Source organism: Trypanosoma brucei (genome assembly GCF_000002445.2).
Source record: "Trypanosoma brucei brucei TREU927 chromosome 11 chr11_scaffold01 genomic scaffold, whole genome shotgun sequence".
Taxonomy (NCBI): Eukaryota; Euglenozoa; class Kinetoplastea; order Trypanosomatida; family Trypanosomatidae; genus Trypanosoma; species Trypanosoma brucei.
Window position 1 is genome coordinate 699,313 of NT_165288.1, and position 22,937 is coordinate 722,249.

The 22,937-nt window shown below is 46.3% G+C and overlaps 8 protein-coding genes across 8 annotated transcripts, besides 11 other annotated features; all 8 read right to left on the minus strand.

The window, feature by feature from the left end:
* Positions 1–327: 327 nt before the first annotated feature.
* On the minus strand, positions 328–1,950 carry Tb11.02.0040 (hypothetical protein, conserved; the record flags this gene model as incomplete). The annotated part of the gene is made up of 1 exon (XM_823234.1): positions 328–1,950. The coding sequence occupies one exon, from the start codon at positions 1,948–1,950 to the stop codon at positions 328–330; it is 1,623 nt and encodes a 540-aa protein (XP_828327.1).
* A 95-nt stretch (positions 1,951–2,045) lies between these two features.
* Positions 2,046–2,555, minus strand: Tb11.02.0050 (hypothetical protein; the record flags this gene model as incomplete). The annotated part of the gene is made up of 1 exon (XM_823235.1): positions 2,046–2,555. One exon carries the CDS (start codon positions 2,553–2,555, stop codon positions 2,046–2,048), a length of 510 nt encoding a protein of 169 aa, XP_828328.1.
* Positions 2,556–3,238: 683 nt separating this feature from the next.
* Tb11.02.0060 (hypothetical protein, conserved) lies at positions 3,239–4,168 on the minus strand (the record flags this gene model as incomplete). The annotated part of the gene is made up of 1 exon (XM_823236.1): positions 3,239–4,168. One exon carries the CDS (start codon positions 4,166–4,168, stop codon positions 3,239–3,241), a length of 930 nt encoding a protein of 309 aa, XP_828329.1.
* Positions 3,638–3,680: a microsatellite.
* Positions 4,168–4,210: a sequence feature (CT-rich).
* Positions 4,211–4,303: 93 nt separating this feature from the next.
* Positions 4,304–4,328: a sequence feature (AT_rich).
* A 436-nt stretch (positions 4,329–4,764) lies between these two features.
* Positions 4,765–4,791: a microsatellite.
* A 986-nt stretch (positions 4,792–5,777) lies between these two features.
* Positions 5,778–5,806: a microsatellite.
* A 140-nt stretch (positions 5,807–5,946) lies between these two features.
* Positions 5,947–5,971: a sequence feature (AT_rich).
* A 264-nt stretch (positions 5,972–6,235) lies between these two features.
* Positions 6,236–7,933, minus strand: Tb11.02.0070 (aminopeptidase, putative; the record flags this gene model as incomplete). The annotated part of the gene is made up of 1 exon (XM_823237.1): positions 6,236–7,933. The coding sequence occupies one exon, from the start codon at positions 7,931–7,933 to the stop codon at positions 6,236–6,238; it is 1,698 nt and encodes a 565-aa protein (XP_828330.1).
* Positions 7,934–8,760: 827 nt separating this feature from the next.
* Positions 8,761–8,821: a microsatellite.
* A 353-nt stretch (positions 8,822–9,174) lies between these two features.
* Positions 9,175–9,202: a microsatellite.
* Positions 9,203–9,208: 6 nt separating this feature from the next.
* Positions 9,209–9,772, minus strand: Tb11.02.0080 (hypothetical protein; the record flags this gene model as incomplete). The annotated part of the gene is made up of 1 exon (XM_823238.1): positions 9,209–9,772. One exon carries the CDS (start codon positions 9,770–9,772, stop codon positions 9,209–9,211), a length of 564 nt encoding a protein of 187 aa, XP_828331.1.
* A 3-nt stretch (positions 9,773–9,775) lies between these two features.
* Positions 9,776–9,807: a microsatellite.
* Positions 9,808–10,388: 581 nt separating this feature from the next.
* Positions 10,389–15,107, minus strand: Tb11.02.0090 (kinesin, putative; the record flags this gene model as incomplete). The annotated part of the gene is made up of 1 exon (XM_823239.1): positions 10,389–15,107. One exon carries the CDS (start codon positions 15,105–15,107, stop codon positions 10,389–10,391), a length of 4,719 nt encoding a protein of 1,572 aa, XP_828332.1.
* A 773-nt stretch (positions 15,108–15,880) lies between these two features.
* Positions 15,881–15,943: a sequence feature (GA-rich).
* Positions 15,944–16,359: 416 nt separating this feature from the next.
* Positions 16,360–16,383: a sequence feature (AT_rich).
* A 215-nt stretch (positions 16,384–16,598) lies between these two features.
* Positions 16,599–18,110, minus strand: Tb11.02.0100 (carboxypeptidase, putative; the record flags this gene model as incomplete). The annotated part of the gene is made up of 1 exon (XM_823240.1): positions 16,599–18,110. One exon carries the CDS (start codon positions 18,108–18,110, stop codon positions 16,599–16,601), a length of 1,512 nt encoding a protein of 503 aa, XP_828333.1.
* A 639-nt stretch (positions 18,111–18,749) lies between these two features.
* Positions 18,750–22,628, minus strand: Tb11.02.0110 (hypothetical protein, conserved; the record flags this gene model as incomplete). Its single annotated transcript, XM_823241.1, has 1 exon — positions 18,750–22,628. One exon carries the CDS (start codon positions 22,626–22,628, stop codon positions 18,750–18,752), a length of 3,879 nt encoding a protein of 1,292 aa, XP_828334.1.
* Positions 22,629–22,937: the final 309 nt, after the last annotated feature.

The following is a 22,937-nucleotide window of genomic DNA, read 5'->3' on the forward strand; positions in this document are numbered from 1 at the left end:
TCACCAAAGGCAAGAGCGGAAACAGAACCTATGAAACACACAAACTTGGGAAGGAAGAAACGAACAGAGAGCAGAAAAACTGCATCGTTAATTCGCCGTCGGTTTGCCGGTGTGCTTCCTTACTCGTCCTTACACAATAAACACAAACATAATTTTTACTCATAGTTCTTAGGCTCAGAGCTCCGCACCATTTCGTGTAAATGAAACCCACACACGCACCTCACTGTACCCTCTTTCTTCCTCGCCGGAGTAACAGACAATCACAAAACAAAAAAACAAAAACAGCACAAATAATCCATCCACCCGTGGTGGACGCACTGATATGCCCTACGACTGGCCGTTCGCATTCTTACGGAGAAGGCTGGCCAGTACTCGCTCCTGCCCCACACGCCGCAACCAGTCAACAAAAAGTGTGTGCACTTTTCCTCGTAACTCATCTGCTAAATCTTTCCTTCCATCCGCCTCGAGTCGTTCATATGCCTCCCGCAACTGCCGCGAAGTTTCCTGAAAACGTCGCACGCGCCGCTCCATCGCGGTGGCATACGGCGGAGGCGGCGGACACGGATTCGTGCGGGTGGTCACCACAGCGCTGGTGTGCGGGGCGACGGGAAAACACACGGGGGTGAATTCATCTGGTGGTAGGATACAATGCGGGGAAGGGATACCAACATTCCATAAATTCATCATGGGGTTTACCCCGGAGTTTGCCAGATGCTCCTCTAAGGTGGAGTAGTGCGAGTTGTACGGGGCGAAGCGGACATTCTCTGAGTTCTCGCTTCCCTCGAGCTGGCAGAGTACGGGTGGACTGTTCGTACAGATGAATATGTTCACATTGCGGCATCGGTTCACCACCACAGCAGTGCACAAGGCTGAGATATTGGTGTTCTCGCAACGATCTATGTACAAAACTCCCCCGACTGGACCTAAAGCAACGGTGCAATTGACAAGTTGAGTGAGCCGTGTGTGAGGAAGGTCGGAAGTAACATAAAAGCTAGTTTGCGAGCACTTCTCGACGGTGTAGCTGGAGGATATAGCTAACTTCGGGCTATAAGTTACCACTGGGCACGTAGGGATGCAAATAGTTCCTTGCAAACCCTTAACTACAATGTTGTTGCTAAAAGGTGACGAGCGTGAAGTGGCGGCTAACTCACTAGGCACCGTTATCCTAGGACGTATGAACTGAGAGAGTATTGTAATGTCGATCGTTTTCTCAGACCGCGGCCACAGAAAGCCGATGCTGGTGCCAAAAGGTTGCTCCACGCCATTAACGAACTCCCGAAGCAAAATTCGAAGCTCTTTCGAATCACTCAACGTTAATCTTCCTGGTCGCGTGATGGCTACTACACTTATGTAGTCATGAAGGTGTTGACGCACACTTGCCATAACGCGCTCCCGCTCCGACTCACCCGGTAGTACTCGCTGAGTTTGCTCCACGACAAGTTGGGCGAGCAGAAATATGATGAGTGCCGGTAAACCTATTTGCCTAGTGGCGGAAACTACAGGCCAGCGGGCGACGTCTACCGTTCCGCCCATCTTTTTAAGTAATGACCGGCTTTCCTCCTGCCTGCATTCCACCGGCGACCTCACCTCAGGGCTGCCGTTGCCGCTCCCTGTACTGCTTCCTAGTGATGCTGCAGTGTATTGAGTGTATCCACCTGTTAATGCGTATACCACATCGAAAATTGAACTGGCAACGGACTCGCGCATGCCAAGAACATTAATGGCAATATCTACCCAAACGGAGAGTGAGATGGCAGTACGATTTGGACACTCCTGACGAATTTTCATCACTGATGAAGTTGTGAGACCACTGGGCACTTCAAGAAGGAGGCCACAGCTCTGAAAAAGAACCGAGTTGACACAAAACACCACCTGATTGGTGCCCAGAAGTGCAGATGTGGGAGAACTGTCCCCGTAATAGGGGTTTCCAGGGGCGTATTTGTTAGTCATTTGGACACTAAAGCGAGACAACACCACACTTCCTTCTTTTTATTTCTTTCTTAATGATAGAAAGGTACGCTCTCCAAAAAATGAAAAAAAAAAAACTAACCTAGTGCTCTCCGCTTTGTTTCCTGCTCTTCTACGTGCTTTCCAGATAATCTATTTCCTTTTTTGCTTTTCTTCTTTTGGAAAAATAACTTCTCAAAAACTACAATAGCAGCTTTTGTATATGTGAGATGATAAATAATTTTCTTACAACCCTTCCCTTTTTGGTGGTGGAGGCAATGCAAATACGCAGCTCCTCTCCCTCTATATAAATGTCTGCTTTTCAGTAGAAACAAGAAAAAGAAAAAAAGAAAGAAGAGTTTTCGACGATAAGTAGAGCAACACAAAGAAACCTGTTGAGGGACAGTTTCTTCTCTTTTTTTTTTTAAAGTATGTACGAGTTTGTGTGAGAGGGAGATGAAATGGAGAAACGGAAACAGAAGAAATACCATCAACAATGTTAGTGATACAGAGGACAGAAATTGGGAAGAGGAAAGTATAAAAAGGGGGAAAAAATAAAAATAAAAACAGTGTTTAGTGTATCCATTCATCCGATCAGCTACGCGCATTCAACACGCACGTGCAGTGCACGAGCGTAAAAGTATTTGTTAACGTATTTATTTTGTTGCTGATCCCATCGAGCATATCAATTCATCCCGTCCCTTCCAAACAGCGGAAAAGAGAAGAGGAGAAACGGGATGAAAAAGTAGCGGGGTGTAATGAAATAAGGAGAACAGATGGGGTACCGCACAGCAGCGGACTTCCATGTTTTAAAAATAAACAAATAAGTGATTAAGGGAGTACGTGATAAAAACCTTGTGAATACACATCAATAACAATCGACAAAAACAAGTATAACACGGAAAACAGTTAAAAAAGATAAAACAAATAAAAACTCAGCCACTGTTAACGATGATAGCAAAAAAAAAAAGAATAAATTAGCACGGGAACCACTTAAAAGATAGTTCGTCGCTGTGACGAAAGAGCCAAATAAAATAAGGAAGAGAATAGAGTGGTTACTTTCACCTTTACCTTCCTTGCCATTCCCCACCTTTTCAAAGTATCGCCCACATATCACCGGGGTCGGTACAACTGCGGCTAATTCATACAATAACTGGAGAAATGACTAACTCTAACCACTTCTCCCCCCCCCCCCCGAGAAAAGGTTAGTGGATCATATTATTTCATTATTACACCACAAATAATTCCCGTTTGTGACGCATTTTACGAACCTCTCCTGCACCCTCCCGTCTCAACTTTGAAACTTCCCTGGTGAAGGTCCAGTCATTTCCCTTTCCTGTTCAATCGGATGAATGGCGCTATGATAACCTGTTCCGGTACCCGTGATGGCAGCGGAGCCGGAAGGTACACACATTGAGCGCTGCAATGATAGCATGGAATTCAGAATATGTTGTTGCGGAATGTAACCGGGAGGCAGCGGTTGAGCAACAGAAGACGCAGCAAACATGGAAAATGGTTCACTCGGACTGTAGTTTTGTTGTGTATTGTTCAGGTTGTTGCCGGAATACATCTGAAGTGCACCACTGCTCTGCATTGGGTAGTTTGGCGGTATGCTCCCAATTGTCAGTGGGGGCGTCAAGGCGTACGATTGAGACGGAACCATTGCTGTTGGTTGCAGATGATCGTGCACTTGCTGCTGTTGTTGTTGTTGTTGCTGTTGCGTGTTGTTGTTGCTACCAACATATGTTTCGTCAGGTCTCCGATTATCCCCGGTGTCGTTACTCCCACTCCTCCGCCCTCCCATGAACTGACGCATGATACACATATTACAACAACCAGCAAGGAGGAAAAAGACAAGTGCTAATCCCACGAGTCCGAACAGCGGGTTGCGAACGATCTTAGCTAACGAGAAACCCAAGTAGCCGGAGGAATCGGTGTCGGTTGAGTTATCTTTTATTACTGATACGTTGCACCAAATGTACCGCGGGTTCAGTACGTCCTGCTGAACAGAAGTAATCCAGTCTTCATCGCACACGCATGTTTTATTTTCTTCAAACCACTCCCCATGCATGCATATATTCACAGTGTTTTTGAGGTACGGAGGCAGTTCAACACTTTTATTTGGGAGGGCAGCATATGATGGCAAAGTACTGTCTTCCATTAATGACAGCAAAAGTAACACCCAGGACAGAAAACGCACTTCCGCCAGCATCGATAACATTTTTTCTTTCTTTGTTCCCTTCGTTTTTCTTTTTTACCTTCTCGTGATCCTACAAGCAAATACGACCAAAATAAGATTCGAAATGACGTCAGAACAAATGACGTGCATGCCCAGACGAAAGAGCATAAACACACGTATAAATAAATATATATTTATTTAAGTACAAGCGATATCAAATTGCAACAATCAAACACAGGAATTTTAAACAAAGTGGCGATACCACAGATCCCAATTGATGTAACTGCCCTGTACCCACGTGCGCCGCTTAATGCGTATGCTTAACGATAGTAACAATATTAATCGTCATCACAATAATGAGACTATATATTTTGATGATTTCTTCTATTATTTTCTTTTGTTGCATACACACACTCGTATTACATTTTTGAACAAGCCACTCAACAGCCGCGTCACCGTTTTCGCATAATTGAACAACGCATTTCTTCCTTTCCTTTTTCATTATTATTGTCATTGTTGCTGTTTTTTTTTTTTTCGTGCGTGTGTGTGCAGGTTGGGTGTGGGGGGGGGGGGGAAGAGAAGGGGAATGGAAAAAAACAAGCGTGAAAAAGTGACCGCACAAACATGCAGACATGAGTAAACAAACAAACAAACAAACAAATAAATAGATTTATATTCATATGCATATTCATTCCACTTGATGTACTTATGTAAGTGCTCAGTCGCTGCCGGTGTTGTCGTCATATGTATACGGTGATGTTTCCAAAAACTTTGGTACATTTGCCAGTGGCGTATCCATGCCAAGAGCCGATTTTGGATTTGCCTGAAACCATTGTCCCTTCATGGGTTCCTCAATTACAACATAACGGAAGCAATCGCGACCTCCATAACTCCACATAAATAACTTATATGTTCCCACAATACCAACTATAGTGGAAATGGGCCAAATCATACAAACGGCATAAATCTCAAAGCGCCGCATCCAACGAGGCACGGCCATTTATTACTAAACTAAACCACATTCCGATGGAAATGATGCGGGGTGTAGACGGAGAGGGGAAAGGAGGTATGTGTGCGTGTGTGGAGGAGGAGGGACAAAAATAATTATTTTAAGGCGTTCAACAACAAATAAAAGTAGGAGAGCTCATTGATAATTATTCATGGAAAAATAAAATCATACAATATTAAACAATAAACAACACCTACAAGCGAAGCAACATGTTTAAAAACATAATGCACAGCAACGAGGTACAAAAGGCATTTCTTTTTTTTTTTTGCGGTGACATGTTAGTTTCGTTTCCTCCTGAGAGAAAAAGAGACTGCAGGTGAAAAAAAAAAATTGAAAACATAAAAATGAAAAAGAAAAAGGTTTGACACCACACCGATACAAAAAAAAAAGGAAGGGCGATTTGGTATGCTATAAAACCGATAGTGCAGGGCTGTTAATTGAAGCGAAGAGCCACTTGATACTTATTTTGTGAGAAGTTTTTTTTTTTTTACCTCTCTTGGACTTTAATTGCCCGTGTATGTATGATATGTCATCGGATCCGGAAGAAGAGAGAAAAAAAATCAAGGAAATAACCTGGTACACTCCTCACTTATGAGAATGTTCCTCCTTTTTTTCTTCTTTTCTAACCCCGATGTTGTCACTTTATTACTATTATCATTATTATTATTATTGTAACGGTTGACTAACCTTCAGTCCGCAAAACTCTCCCCTTTCACGCTCATAAAGATATCTGTCGGTTTACAACATTCGATAGTAAATTTGAAACGTTTTCGCATTCTTAGCGTTATGCGAAAGTAATAAACACCATACCATATATATATATATATATAATTTTACACCATCACGCACATCATAAACTTACTTCTCCCTCCTCCCCTTCACACACCAATAGGCGTGGCTGTTGGTGCACATTTTCTTTACGATTATATGTCTTTCATTCCATCAGCACCACACCTTTTTTTTTTCGTGTTGACGTCCACACAGGCCCCTGCTGCACACCACATGACTCATCTTCATTCTTACGTATGTAATCAATTTGCATGTAAATGCATGTGCGTGGTTACAAAAAAACACACTCTCACACTCCTATTTGTGGTGCATTATGCTGTCCCAAAGAGTGAGGCTGCAAAGGTTTGTAGGAGTAATGTTACACCGAAACCTGTGGCGTCACCGCGGGTAGCAGGTGCTGCGAGGTCGACGTGTGCCCAATCCCCCTTGTATTTGCTGTCTATGTGACTCCCAACAAAGTAACCGGCGCAGCTAACTTGTGCATTCGAGCGATTCAGCACGGAGTTACGGCTGTCTGCTACACTGCTTCTGAACTCGGGGCACTGGAATTCTGGACAGAAAACAACAGGGAAACAGAGGTCACCGCAGCGGCGTCCCGCCTGAAGGACGCGGTTTTCAATTTCCTCACTACTGGCATATAATGCGGCATGATAGCGGCCAGTGGCAATACCCTGAGCTCCCGTAAGCGTCGCCATGTCCACAATAACATCAGGTGTATAAGGCAGAAGAGCCGAGGCGTGGTAAACTCCATCGCCAAGTACCAGTCGACCTTCAGCATCTGTGTTATTGATCTCCACAGTTTTCCCTGATCTCATCCGCACAATATCGTCATTGCGCTGAGAGCGGGGTCCAACAGCATTGTCAGCAAGGCACAGAATGGACGAAATACGGTGAGGGACGCCGATCATTGCAAGTCCAATAAACCCACAAAAGACAGCAGCCGCACCGCCCATATCGTGCTTCATCCCACACATGCCCGTCGTGGGTTTAATGGAGAGACCGCCAGTGTCGTATACAATACCCTTTCCAACAAAGGCCAATTTTTCTTGGGGATTTATGCCGCTGCCCCCGGCCGCATTGGGCTCGTAGGACAACGTTACCAAGTGCGGTGGATATTCCGCTGCCTTTCCAACACCATAAATTCCACCATATCCTTTTTCCCGCAGATCCTCTCCACTGATGATGTCAATGGAAACGTTGCGCTTCAACTTATTTTTCAGTTTAGCGATGTGTCCAGCAGCGATCTCCGTGAAAGTCGTTGTGTCCAGTAGGTTGCAAGGAGAATCAACCAAGCGTTGACAAAGCTGAATGGAGAGAGCTGCCGCATCGAGGTATTCCCGCTTTCCACATGCAAAAGTGTCACTTGCCTCGCTGAGGCTCTGCTTTCGCGTGTCTGGGGCAAACACGACTCGGACAGGAATGCCACGATTCCAGTACGACTTCTCAGCGTAACCATTCTTTGCAGAAAAACTTTGATTGGCGCCACGCGCAACGGCAGCCGCCACGCAAAGCACGTTTTCGGCTTCGCAACAGTAAATATCGAGCGCACCTGAGGCTGCTGTGACACCCTTTACTTTCTTGGCATATGCCACGGCTTCCTCCACAATGTTGGTGATGGAGTCGGGCCGAAGAGGACAGTTATGGCGGGAGAAGGCTCCTGCTATGACTCCAAGTGTAATACGTAACTCGTGGTTAGTGCCACACCGGTAGCCATCACTCCTGAAGCTTGCCTCGTCGATTTCGTCGATTAGTTGATCTAGCTCAGGTTTGTGGTACGGGAATAACTGGCTGAGTCCTTTACTTTTCAGCTGCTGGCGAGTTCCAAGAAGAAGAATAGTGTGGGGTTGAGGTGCGCTGTTGGAGGTGAGAACTTTGGCCATATGCTTTCCTTCAGTTGTGGTGTGAAACGTTACATTTGGCACAAAGTTAACGCAACTGTCAACAAAGCTCGACAAGTTGCTTTCCTCATAAACCGAGTTGCTGCGTTGCCGCTTGAGGGTTGCAGGCATAATCAGCTGATATTTACCAGTTTTCTTCGTGTGTCTGTGTGTGTGTCTGTTCGTATTTGTGTCTCAGTGTAATTCACTGCCTTCACTCCTTCCTCTTTTTTGTCGTACAAGTGTACCTACTCTTCGCGATGCACCCGACAAAGCAAAGTAAACGCCTTTTCTATATTGTTTCTTTAAGTCTTTCTTGTTTGATTTCTTTGGGGTGATCCTCGTTATTTGGTAGGCGTTATTATTTTAGATTATTTCTCTTTAGCGGCACAACGCGAAGTTCTAAAGAAGTAAATTATAAAAAAACCAACAAAATAAATTAAAAAGAGAAGGAAAATGAGCAAAGGGTAAATGAAACAATGAATGGTAGTTATAATAAAATAGCAGCAACATCAATAATAGAGGTATTCGTTGTAAACACCATCAACAAAAAGATGAATAACAAGCACATTGAAAAAACAGGATGAAGATGTAGCCTGTGTGTCCCTTTTTTTTTCTCTTTCAAATGAGACAAAGCATCTCACTACGGCAAACGCAATGACAAAGGAAGAGAAAAGGAGAGCGAAGGGGAGTTCAACGACAAGATAAACAAAAAAATTATTTGTTACTTTTCGTCTCTTCGTCTGCTTGTCCTTCTTTAAATACAGCACTTCAAAACCACTCCCTGACAGATAGGAAGAAAGCAAAAGAAGATAAATTTATGACGACAATTTACGCCACTACACCAGCACAAAGCACATAAAGCACACAAACAAACAAACGAGTTGACGCTGCTATCAAATTCCCCCAACGAGACAAAGAAAACATTCACTAGTATCAGCACGCAAACGTGTTAACCCATATATAAATATACAATAACACATATTAATGTAAATATAAATGCATATATGTGTATATATACTTTTACATGGGTTTTTTTTCTCTTTCCCATAATTTGTGGTTTGTACCAGAGTCGTTGAAAGGATATATCAAACAAGTAAAAGGAGAGAAAAAAAACAAGTACAAATCATGTAAAGCATCCTTTCACAGCAGGTCAGTAAAATCTTGCGCGTTAGAGAACATAGCAAACCACATACCATCATACACGAGAAGCACACCTCACGCGAATTTTGAGGTCCCGATGTATTAGCACCAGAAGCAACGACCATAACAATTATAACAATCATTATCGAAGGAGAAAATCAAATAAAAGGGAAGGAACTACTGAAAAATACACAATTGGCGGTGCCGACAAGCAATACACACACACACACATATATATATATATATATATATATATATTTAGATTTATGAAAACGTTGCGAGCTCGTTTACTGCTGTTGTTAATATGGCTATAACCATTATTTCATCTTCTTTCTTTTCCTTCCTTCTTCTCGGTTTACGTACTTCATTCGTCAGCATCATTTTCCCCTCTGCACCCATCACTTTCGGGAGAGGTAAGGGAGAAGCGTGAAACGGTAAGTGGAAACAACAGCATAACCTCGTCAGCAAAGTCCGCCGGCCGGCAACATTAAAAAATGAAAAAAAAAGGAGAATGAGCAACCGAAGAAGAGACCTAGTAGAAAAATTAAGAAAAAGTGCAGGTACGAGTGTATAGAAAACACATGTGCGTTTCGTCTGCTCCGCAGTGCTATCCACCATCAGCAAATAGTTGCAATTCAAACAAAAAACAAAAGGAAACAAAAGTAGCGACCGCTTGCAGAGGGGTGCAATGGAGGAAGAGAAAGGGAAAAGAGAGAACAATGGAAGAAGGTGCAGTAAAATTCTTTTCTTTCCGGGAACTTCATATCCCACAACTTCACAGTCACACATATTCCCAACGCGGACTTTGCACGAATGAGCCCCACACATAAGTATATATATATATATATATATTTACACACATAATTTTAATCAATTCAGTGCGACTCCCTTTCGTCAAATTCCATTAACGTGCGTTCTCTTCCTCCCCCCCCTCTCCCTCCTACCGTTGCTGCAAAACGGTTTATGGTAGAAGCTTTACACGTAAAAGAACACAACCTAAGTGCTCTTGTACGCGCATGCTTCATCCAGCAACAAGTTAGAGAGGCTCCCTCCGTGGTTTGCACACAAATAGGACCTTAGAGAGAAAAGAAAAGAGAAACAAAGTGTCTACTGCAAACAAAGCACGAGCAATGCGGCAAGGGAGTAGGAATCAAGGCGGACACTTCCATCTGTGTGGTGAACACTTCGAAAAATGGAGGATAAAAACACAGGAAGCTCAACGTGCAACTAAACCACATTATGCGAGGTGGGGAGAGACGCCGCGTTTACAACGAGTAACATCCTACTAACATTTATGACTACAAAGCGGATGTGAACCAGCTTCCCACTTACTGTTCCCCTCTCCCTCAACTTCATTCATATACAAACACGTGTATGCCCTTATTTATTTATATATGTACGTACAAGCAAGCTCGCATGTTGAATTGCATCATCACTATACAAACTACGTCTGTGCAAGCACGTCAACAAGGCGGTCCAAGGCACAGCACTCACCCGAATGGTCCCCGCAGCTTCGAGCCTCTTTCATTGCCTGCAGTGCCGTCTTCAACTCATTCAAAGCGTTATCAGTCAACAACGAATCTGAGCACACACGTCGGAGGGCTGCCTCAACGTCAATCGGCTCCGTATGGTTTCGCACGAAGGGAATAACAACATCATTCAGTTCGTCCTCCTCGTCGCTATTACCACTACCATTTTTCACACCTGCTCTCGAGCCACCTTGACGACTTCTTTCGATCTCCATAGTGCCACCGGCTCTGCCTTTCATGGATAGCCTCGGTGTGGTGCCGCGTGGTGTCATGAGTGCTGTGGCTTCACGCTGCTTTATTTTCTCTAAGGAGTTGACATTCTCGTCCACATGTCTCCAGTAAGTCAAATCACCGTGCACTTCTTCGGCCTTCTCTCCATCCTCCAGCGCCCGCCGCAAGCAGAGGATACTCTCCTGGCACGTTACACCGGGGCTTTCATACAATATGTTCCGTATGACATGACGAAGTCCATCGTAGAACTCGTCACTGTTCTCCATGTCGTGAAATGTAACAAAGAGAGAGCGTTGCACCATGCGCAGCAGTGCACGGCTCCCGGGTGAGCTTATCACCCACATGGTGTTTTCCCAGAACTGACTGCTGCCTACGACATATACACTGTTGGTCGCGACCACAGACGGTTCAGTGCCCTTTGTATTGTTACTGCTACCATTGACATTACTGCCTACGCGGTTTCCACCCTTGCCGTCGTCTTGTGAATTCGGGTTCCACACCAGATCTTCCAACTTGACGCAGCGGGCCGTGGCGGGCCCGAGGTAAACTTTCTTGGCACAGTGCGCCACACGACTCACAATGCGCGAGAAAAAGTTGTGCGGCACCATGTTCAATGTAAAGCGGTAAAAAGGACCATGTAAAAACGATGGCACGTGCATGCAGAACGAAGAGGGAGTGGGATTCATGAAGCACGAGGGTATGAGCACAAAATGCTCTGACTCGGGACCACCTGAGGGACCCGCAGATTTTTTCCGTCCAAGCCCGGATCCAACTTCCCTCATGTCTTTCCCAGCATTCGTCGGCGACGACTGTACGCTTGTGTTTTCATCGTTGAAAAAAGAGTACTGAAGTCGACTACCCATAATGATAAAGTCATAACTGCGCAACAACTCCAGCAACCCACCTAGTTGTGCGAAACCATATCCCTTTTCCTTTAGTACTCCATCGAATAGAGCTAACGCTGTCCTCATTGTCAAAACACCCTGAAGCAAGGCTCCACATACATCTTCAATTAGAACAGCATCCACATCGAATGGAAGGGATTTTCTCATGCTTTGCATAACCTCTCGGCACAGGACGAGTGGCACGGAGCGGAGAGACGAGTCATTTCCAGGGAGTTTGGGTGTCACAGTAGAGCAGCATGACAAGGTAGCCACGACGCGAAAAACCCACGGTGTGTCCACAATTACATACTTCCTCATGGCACGGTGCCTGTAGTGGTGATGCAACACACCCCAACTCATTAAAAGTTGAATATGTCGATGGAGGTCGTCCAAATTGTCACTGTAGCGGTTATCCAATGCATTGGCAACTGATTTAAACTCTCCAAAGGCTACACACCACTTCCCTTCACGGTTTATTTCTTTCGTTCGCTTCCCAAGGGATAGCAGCAACTTTGGAACCTGAGCATTTGGAAAGTCAGCATCATTGCGGCAGCGCCGAATAGCTTGATCCCCAAACCAGGAAAGCAAATCAGGGAATTTCCTCAACCGCTCAAACATTGGTGCAAAAACAGTGCGGTTAACATTATCCACAGCGAAGCACCCAGCGATGGAGGGCCGCATGTCTCCAACAACTTGCAGCGTACGAAAGTAATTGTTCACTTGCATCTCAAGTTCGGAGAAATGTTGAGCTAACTTACTGCTCTTAAGCGGGGAGCGGTCGAGGTAAGTTCCAACCAACACCACAGAAGTGTCTCGGGTGGTGGTGTGTGAAAGAATAAACTCCAAAAAGGGCAGAAGGCCTTCGAACGGGACGCTCTGAAGAAGTGAAAAGCATAACACATAAGTTGCACGGCGCGTTGGCAGAAGCCCCTGGAGAAGAGAAAAGCAACCAGTCCCCCCTAATTCCATCACATTCATCTCCACAGACGGATACTCCCCTGTGCTTGAAATCGTTGTTGACTCTACTCCAAAGGAGGGTCGCAAGTTCTTTTGATCACTAGTGAAGATCGAGTACCATTTGTCCTGTTTGTGCAAGTTTTCGCGGAAAGAAGTTTTCCCGCAGCTGCCGCAACCGAGCACAAGGAAGGTGTGACGATAAATAACATTGTATTCGTCGTCTCTGAGTTTTAACCTCCTTGCCGTCTTCACTGCACGAATTCGCTCCATACCTTCGCCAGCACCAATACGACTTCTCCCTACTCCCTTTGCAGTCCTTGGTAAACGAACTGACGTGGGTCGGACGTCGGCCGCCACTGGGTCTTTGTGAGTTGGCGGGCGATAGGTGTTTGTTTGGGCCTGGTGTTGCAGAACATCTTTCAGCTGCAATGCTGGAACAAAAGGGGAAACACCACTACCCGCAGTAATGGGGGGAACAACAGGTACTGCACTACCACCATTACCAGTATTAGCGGCACTAGACGCGATGCCTCCTCTCGGACTGTTAGTGGCGGCAACGGTAGTGATACCAACACCCACACTTTGTGTTGGTGCAGGGATTCTCAAGCTAGGTACGGAGCTTTCGGAGATGCTTTTAAAACGAGGTGAGAGTATTGTACCCTCCGCCGAGCGCATAGGACGACGCCGCGCAGTCATCGACGGCGCTGTGGGGTCTGTGAACTTGAACTGCAGAAATTCATCTCCAATGCACACCACGGTACCACTCATTAACGGGACGTCCCTCGATATTGGTTCCTGTTCGTCATTAATGTACGTGAGGTTGCCCTCCAGAGGTCGAAGTAACACACAACCATTTCCCTGGCGAACGAAGCAACAGTGCCGTGGAGCGACTCCGCTGGTTCCCTCTCCACTCACTGTGATGCTCCGCCACTCGCTCCCTGGTGTTGGCTCTTCTGTTCCAAGGTATGTGGTTCCAGCCACAAGGTGCTCAACCACCCAATCCCCTACACCTTCCATATTTAGAATAAAGGGCTCATTACGGTCTAACTTAATTGTTGGGTGCGTTGGCCTTGGTGCCTCTTGCTGTTTCCCTTCCGCTTTGGTGAGTTGCTTTATAAGTTCTTCCGCCTGCTCCAATTTTGATAACAAAACAGCAGCGTCATGTGGCCTTCGTGGTGTCATGGAGGGGATGCTACTCTCTAGATCCTCCATGTTACTGGCGGGGCCGTGGCCGCCCCCAGTGGAATTGGGTAACCCACCAGGATTTGCTAAATCTGGCATTACTCCTCCCCGAAGAGCAAGTTCCTCGTAGTGCTTCATCTTCTCTCGCAGTTGCTGTACCTCTTCTTCCAACTCACGTATTCTCTTATCCCCTGCTGCGGCGTTTACAACTGCACGGGTGACGATAGACTTAGCACGATCCGCATAGCGCAGCGTGCTCATCGTTTCGTCGTAGTTTGCCGCTGCCGGGCTGAGCGTAGACAACATGAACGTTTTACTGTTCCCGCCGAGAGACTCCTTAAGGATAAATGTTAAGGTGGAGTCACGATACGGGACGTGTCTTCGTCCACCAGCATCCGGCTTGCTTTTTCCGATGTCTGCTAAGGCACTAATCACCTGACCTAAAACCGTCAGAGATTTGTTTATATTTGCTCCCTCACGCAATGTGCCACCTTCTGCACCCGTAGACTTTGCCCTCTCACTTCCTGCAAGGTCCACCAGGTTAACTTTTGCACGGAGCTCTGTGCATGACACCGTACCATCTTTTACCTTCCCCATACGCTTCTGGATTACTGTGATTGAGAATATGGCGTGAGATCTACTTGAACGGTCATTCATATTTGTTGCTGCAATGTGACGACTTTGATTTCCTCCGTGCATCACTTGCATCATACTCTCCTCAGAATCCACTTGCACCTCCGAAATACCTTCAACATATACACCCAACACCTTGTGCTCGCGGACTTTGAGGTTCTCACACTTTGGATTAAGAAGGCAGTTGACACGCTCCTGGTATATTTCCATGTAGCTCACGAGAACTGTAATGTTCAACTGCGGTGGAAGTGCATTTTCCTCAACGCCTGATGAGCGCGCCGCCTCTCGTTCCCGCTCGTTCTCCGCCACTTCCTTCGCAACCATCTCAAAAAGACCCCTGGAAAGTCGGGGAATAATACCGGGGTCAACCACTACATCACGGCCACCCGAAGGACCCATCATGGAGTAGCTCTTCCCGCTTCCAGACTGGCCATATGCGAAAACACATGCATTGAAACCTTTAATGGTTGCCTGGAGAACGGGGATACCAAGATACTCGTACACAGTTGTTTGGCTGTCGTTGCTGTCAAAAGCTCGGTCGAAGCTGAAGCACTTTCCCCCCGCCGCATCACACCCTGCGTCAGCCGCCGCACCGTTGGGGACACTTGACTTGTAAATACTAACCGTTTTTCCATTTTGGAACTGTAGGCAAATGGGTGAGTTGAGACGCTTCTCCCGCTCGTTGAGAGGTCGGGCACGCACGCAAACGGTCACATGCCCCTCCTCCGCATCGCGTGGCTTCGACATCCCAATACGAATATATGCGTCGCAACGAATCAAAACGAAGGAGGGTGTGGTAAGGAAAGAAGGACGAGGGGTTTCTTCAATAAAGATAGAACAACCCCCAAAATCTATATCTGCACCCTTTTGATGGTAATTTCTGTAACCTTCGGCCACTCAACTTCTTGTTCTTTTTCGTTATCCCTCGCTTATGTTCTATTAGTAACCCTCCTTTAAGGTACTTGGCGGTACACGAACTGAAATCACAAAGTAATTCACCGTGAGGTGCGTACTTAGAGAGAGAGAGAGAACGTGCAAGTCCAGCCTGTGATAGTTGGGTCCGATGAAGGCTGTAACACTTCAGCACGGGAAATATCCGCACCTTCCACCTAACAATAGCAACTTTCCTCGTCCTTTCCGTCGTTGTTGCCGTTCCTTTTTGGTGAGAGAACTTTTCTCCCCTTTTGCCTGTATGTGTTTCCTCTCTTTACTCAGGTTTTTCGTCTACCTTTCTTGTTCACACCTCGTTTGGACTACTCTCCAGAAAGCCTTGATTATTTTTTTCTTCCTTGCTTTTTCTTTGTTGGCGCTACTGACGTGATGAATGCTCTTTGTTTTTTTTTGAAAAAAAAAAAAAGAAAAGCAACTCTCAATTCCACGTCGGCCAATTCTTCAACAAAAATGTGGTCCCTCCTTTCCAGCAGACGCGTTAGTAATAAGCTACTTCTGCTAATGCTCTGCGTATGCGAATGTATGAGTGAAACATACGAATACGAGCATTGTTGACGTTATATGTGCGTGGAAAGTGGAGGAAGGGTAAGGATAAAAGGAAAGGAAAGCATCAGAAAGCAAAGGATGAGAAAAATTCGGTACATTCAATAACATTTATAGTTCTGAAGAGGAGTAAAACACACAACTCCGTGCATCGCGAACATCAGATAGAGGTATATTATTCATTAAAGTAACCACATTAATATTTAAATAGAAGATTAAAAAAAACATAGCAAAAGAAGTAGCAACATAACATATGTATGCATATGCATATAATAAAAAAAGAGAAAGGAGAAAGGGAGGACATTGTAAAGAAAACCCATGGCAAAGGCAGGGTTTGGTTTGTACTTCTCTTCCTTTATTATTTTTTTAAATGTAAATTCGCTCCTAAAACATTCCCTACTTTGCACCAGAGATCCGCATTTTTTCCAGCCGCGCAAATGATAAATACGGCGGCGCAGTCGTTCAGTTGTTATGAGAGGCCAAAGAAGTTTGGTCAATTATAACCTTTAAAATAAATAAATATATATATGTTTCCCTTTCCCTATAAAATAATATAGGAAAAAAACACAAAAGGGGAAAATGTGGCGATAACAGAACTCCGTAATATAAATGACAGCGTAGGAAAGAGAAAAAAGAAAAAAGAACAACAAGGAACGCTGGAAAAAAAAACGTAAAAAAAAAGATAGATCAAGATGACCAACCATTCATACAGAATGGAAAGGGGTAACGACCGGTTTTTTTTTTTCAGTTGGCATCGTCACGGTAGCGACGCTCCAAGTGCTCCCGGTGGTATTGCGGATTGAGCGGTTCGCCGGTGGCTTGCTTGATGAGTTCTTCTGTTAAGAGAGAACTTCCATGACGCCAGATCTTCTCCTTCTGCTTCGCAAAGATTACGTCGAGGTCTGCTTTCATGAGGCAGTCTTCCACAACGTTTTCCCCGAGCTCCCGCCGTACGGTATGCATCAGCTGCGCCGCAAGCATGGCACCCAGGAGGTAAGTGGGGAAGTAACCAAATGCCCCACCAAACCAGTGAATATCCTGCAAGCAACCCTCCTTGTCATTACCGAGGGTTTCAAGACCAAAATAGGCCTTCATCTTCTCATTCCATGCACGAGGAACATCCTCTGCTTCGATTTTACGGTCGATTAAGTCACGCTCGATCTCACAACGCAAGATGACGTGCAGGGGGTAGCAGAGCTCATCGGCCTCAATGCGAATAAGGCTTGGTTGCACCTGCTGCAACACTCTCTTCATGTTTGTTGGAGTGAAGGCGGGTTGCTCGCCAAAGTGCTCCACGAGCATGGGGGAAAGCGCGTTCATAAAGGCACCCGAGAGTCCAATTTGCATTTCCGCAAAGAGCGATTGGCTTTCGTGTACCCCTAGAGAACGGGCCCTACACACAGGTTGGGTGGTGAACTCGACAGGACCCAAATTTTGTTCGTACTTTGCGTGCCCAGTTTCGTGGATGACACCAAAGAGGCTTTTGGCGAAATCGTTTTCATTGTAGCTGGTCGTAATGCGCACATCCTCCTTGACGTTACCACAAAATGGGTGAGCGCTTACGTCCAGTCGGCCGCCATCAAAGTTAAACTTCCACAACTTCATGCACGCACGTCCGAGAGTTTCTTGCTTGGCAATAGGGAATGGTCCCTTGGGTTGCACAATAGATGCGTTAAGTGATTTCTGCTTCTCCAAAACTTCTTTCAAGAGGTTGGGTAGCCATGACTTCACATTTTCGAATATTATGTCCAGTTGCTTAAGCGTCATGCCAGGTTCATAGACGTCAACAAGGGCCTCGTACGGGTGCACGCCGGTGGTTCCTGCAAGAAGCTTTCCCTCCTCACGATACAGCTCGACGAGTTCTTTAAACGTGGGAAGAAACCCAGCGAAATCATTTTCCTCCCGGCACTTCTTCCACAGTTGTTGTGAGTTGGACGTTAGGAGGGCCTTACGTTCCACAAATGCCTCAGGAAGGCGATTGACCTTCTCCCAACTTCGGCGGATTTCTCGCAAATTGGCCCGTTGAAGTTCATTAAGTTCCCCCACAGAGCCCTCCGCTTCCTCAATGAATGTCTTCACTTTGGGGTTGGTAATCTCTCCGTGCATGAGCACTTCCAATTCCGCAATTGCTGCACCACGTGCTTCCATTGCATTGGGGGGCATGATGGCTTGCATATCCCAACCAGCAAGGTTCATGAAGTGCTCATAGCGGTATAGTTTAGTGAAGACGCGCTCGAGCTCTTTGTATGCCTTCATGTTCTCAAGCGACCGTATCTTTTGTATTCTTTATTTTACTTGTGTTGGTTACCGGTCAAATACGATTCCCTCAGAAAAGGGGGAAAGTTCGTTCTTCGTTTTCTTTGTAAGGTATTTCTTCTTTCGCTCTCAGTCTTCACCACGGTTGCTAATTTGATTATTGCCACTATGAAAACGTATGGCAGTACAACAAAAACTAATGCTTGAACTATAGAGAACCCCCCCGAAAAAAAAATAATAATAGAGAGGAAACATGCATTTAAAGACACAATAAATGAGTTTTATTTGTATGAATCACACTCACGAGATTATGCGAAAAAAAAAACAACTAAGTTAACTGCGTGATACCCCACAACTCTCCTTCACCTCACTCTGATACATACGTGTACACGTATGTACGACAGGTGAGGAAGGAACGTCAGTTGAAGCTGAATCTCTCTTGTTAGTTCTGTGGTTATCGGACATTAATACTGACACAAAACACGGCTCGAAAGCTTACACAAAGTCAAAAGGTACAGCATGGGTAACACTAAACCTCAACGAGTTTAAACGATTACATTTACCTAGTTAAAAAAAAAAAACGCTACATTCACGGGATTTCCTGCTCTCCTCCTTCAGCCATTTCCCTATGCCCTCCATTTATTGGCTTAGATTCACTTTTTGTTTTTTCTCTGCCCTCCGTTGCTTAGCGAGTTTAGAAAGTTTAGCCTTGTTTCCCTTTAAGTTACTTCTTTGTGCTACAACTTCCAACCGTTGTATTGCCTCCCGCTGGTGGCGCCGATTCATGTACTGCCTATTGAGTGGCACATACGCGTAAGGGGCTAAACCACCACGACGCACGTCGCCCTCACCAGTTCCTTTAAACTCATCACCACGGATGATATCTGCTTCGACGCGCGCGCGCTTGAGCTCCCGCTTCTCCTGTTTCTGCTCACGAAGTCGCTCCACTTGATTGACACCTGGTCCCACAACCCGACGAGCAGCCGCTGCAGCCCCTTCATTATTGATCTTGTCTCCATAGCGCAACAATAGTTCATCATTTTCAAAGTCTTCAACGTCATTACGAGTTCGCTTCCCGCGCTGCGCAACCGCACCCTCATTAAGCGCATCCGCGTGAACAAGGCCGTTGCGGGAGCGGAGGAGTTTTTTGGCCATCTCTTCGCGTCGTCGACGATCATCCTGCTTTCGCTTCTCTTCCGCTGTCATGATATGAAGCTTGCCTTCTTGGAATTCGATGTGCATGTTGTCCAGTTCGTCATCATCTTCATCCCCATTGTAGCCTCTGCCAGCCGAACCTGCATTGAAGGAAGGCGAAGCATAAGCTGAAACAAAACTTGTGAGTCCGCCAGCCTGCAGAAGGTCACGCTCTGCATCATCCTCCGTTCCAGCCTTCATGCCGGCACCAAGGAAGAGCCTGTCAAACTCATTCTTCCGCTCTTCAGTGCGTTTGCGGAGCTCTCTCTCTTCCTTCTTCTGCTCGCGCTTCATCATCTTTTGCGTGTAACGGAGGAAGTTCTTAGAGCCAATGGGAAAGGTGGGCTCAAGTCGTTCGTAGCCGAACCGCTTGATGCACTTTTCCAGTATCACGCGCATCTGAAGACGGGTGTTGCTTGACACACGCGGTTGCGAGGTTGTGAGGGCGATTGCTAACATCAACTTCGAAATAGACTTCTCTACCGCAGCCCCTACACGTCTGCTCCGCTTCATCATTTTGAGCAGCATACGTACAAACATCGCGGCGGCTGAGCGCACGTCAAGAGCCGTAGATTCCATCATGCGAATTCCTAAAGCCACTGCCGCATCAAGATCTTTCTCAGGAAGCTCTTCATGAGCGACAGATACAATCTTTGCCATAGCCACAAGCGTGCTAGAAATCATCCATGTGGTTTTCCCAGAGAATCCAGCGAGCACAAGGTGCAGCAGGGTGTTGACAGGATTTCCAGCGCCAATTAAGTAACGGTGCATTTTTTCCAACAAATCCATGGAGAGTGTGCGAACCTCACTAGAGCGTTCGCGGGAAAGTGTGATGGTTTCTCCCACAATCGCACGTATCATTGTTGTGACGTGATCCGGGTAAAACATCTTACAGGCATCAAGGGCCCACACAATGCACCGCAGACGCATTTTAATGCCAGATATAGTAACGTTCTGGCGTCCTACAGAGAGAATCCCTGAAATGCGCGTGAACAGCGGGAAAATGTCCTTGCTACGGAACTCAAACATCGAATAGAGAAGTTTGTATGCTTTTTTCTGCAGCAGACGTGACTCGGGTGCTGGGTCCATTAGTACCGGTTCGATGATGTCGTCGAACAGTTTCACCAAATGTTCCTTCTCGAGTTGTTCGACAACGGCACAAGCAATGTCGAGTATCATGCGGCGCTTTCCAGTCAAAGGCGCATATCCCGCCTTCTTCACTACTTTGTCACCCCTTTCCTCTGCCTTTTCTTGCAGTAACTGTTGTTTATGTGCGATATTAGCCCCGACGTCCAGAATACCCTTCAAAATAACCTGCATGACCTCCCGCGAGCATACCCGAGAAAAGCTATGAATGGCGCGAAGGATGGACGTGGAGTTGTGAGTTTCGAAAGTGTTGCACAACTTGGGCATTATGTTCGCACTGAAACGCGAAAACACATTACCACAGACGTCCTTCGCTGTGGTTTGGGAAATGCCATGGTAAACATGGCGGTTCCACGTGGGGTCATTTAAAGAAAGAAAGAGATCATCCTCATCCAGGCTGTTCTTGTGTCCCAGTCCGACCTTCGCGCGAACTCGGTTCGAGGAATCCTCCTCTTGCTGTTCATCTGCCAGCCACCCCTTCTCTTGTTCCTCTGCCTCTCCCACGCCATCATTGATATCATCATCATCATCCACTGGTTCTGTCGATGCCAAATCGTAATAACCACTGCAGAGCATATGCAGAGCAGTAGCACCTGCGTCAGCGAAGAGGGGGTGAGGAAGGAGGCCAACAAGTTGCTTTGCGACGTCACGGAAAGAGTCTTTATCCACTATACGGGGATACTGACAGAACCCAATAGCCAAACGCCAATATTGCTGCAGCAGCGCTGTCCATTTCGCTGCTAGCTCTACCTGCTGCTGGCGCCCATACTCTAGGGCCACGCCACTAGTAAACTGAATGAGTGGGAAGAAGTACTCAACAAAAAAGGGCAGTGAGTCATGCGACGCCGTGCGCCTAAGCACGCCCATCACATAACTATTTATCCACGGATCGTCGTCGGGAGACGGGTACGCGCCACCGATGGCAGTGCCCCTCAACTCCGCCTCGTAGACTTGGCGGGGATCAAATGGAATGATATCCACAAATTCCCGGACCGTCATACCTCTGCCTAAAGCGACCATGGCACGTTCGATTGCCCCATTTAACTTACCATCATCCATTCTCCGCATTTTGTTCAGTACGCGCAAGAGGAAGTGAAAGGAGGGGAAGCGTCTCGTCAGTAGCATGGCATCGCCAGCAGCTGTGCGCTTAAGATAATTGATTCGGTTGAATAGTGCCTCAAGAATTTCCAAGGCATAGCTCCAGTACACCTGACAATGCGGTTTCAACAATTCCAACAGCCGATTTGAAACAATTTCGTCAATCATTTCCCGTCCCTCAGCCGATTCGACGATGTAGGGAGAAATAGTCCGCCGGATTAACACGGTAAACTCTGCAGTGGTGGAAGAAACGACACTTAAGGGGGCGTCAGTGAAGTTGCTGACACAAAGAGCCGCAAAATGCCGAACCCCCTGTACGAAAAAATTTTGATTATCACTCAGTATGTAGACACCACCTTCTGAGACGTTGTTCCTGGTGCCTCCAATGGATTCATCGGTTGGGGAATGTGCTGCCGATCTTTCGAGAAGTTTACGGAAGGCCACCAAGTACATTTTCATGATGTCAACTTGCATTTTGCTAGGCTCCAAGCGAGAAAAAACATTGAGCACCTTCATGGAAGGCGATTCTACAGAGAGGACTAGCTGTTGGGAAAACTTCATTGCCTTCGCCACCGCGAGGTAATTGCTCGCTATGTTTTCCGCAATGACTCGTTCAACAGTTGCAATAGATGGTTCCAACTGATGCAGCAGCATCCCTTGGCTTAGTCGCGGAGCGCAAGCCGACAGGATGGCAAGGATGTACGGCACGTGATGTTTCTCTGGCGAAAGGGAAAGGGCCGTAGACGCTGCCATAAAGAGTGAGAGCGGAGTAACAGGTTCACCAAGGCTCTCAATTGACTCCACCAGACCGCCCTGAACACTCTGAAGAATGCCTTGATCAAAGGTTTTGTGAATTTTCTTGTTTTGGGCAGCCAATACCCGTTTTGTTACCTCCCTCTTCTGCGCGGATTTCTGTACCTCAGTCTTCTGTCGTTTTACCATGAGGGCCTCCCGCTGCAGACGCAAGAGCTTCTGACGACTCAAATTGGTACCTTTACGGAGTTGCTTGAGGGGCGTCCTGGTGCTCTTGCTAGCGAAGGCGCCTTTGCCTCTTTGCGCAGCCGCACTAGGAGGTTTCATCACCCTGTTGTATTACTTTCCTTCTTATGGAGTGTACCTTTCCACCTGCTATTCCGTCTTACTGCCGATAAAACATAATGGTCGCAAAATAATAATGGCAATAGTAACAACAACAAAAGAGAATCAAACAAGAATCATTTGTTTTATTGCGGTATTCAGTGATGTTAACACTTTCCTCCACCACAGTTCACCATCCAGGTAGGGCATTAAGAGACCACCGAGAGAATGCAGTGCCGAAGAAAGATCCATATACTTCCAACAGTACAAAAAACTAAAGAAGGTGCGCGAAAAGTGGTTGGGGTCGACCAT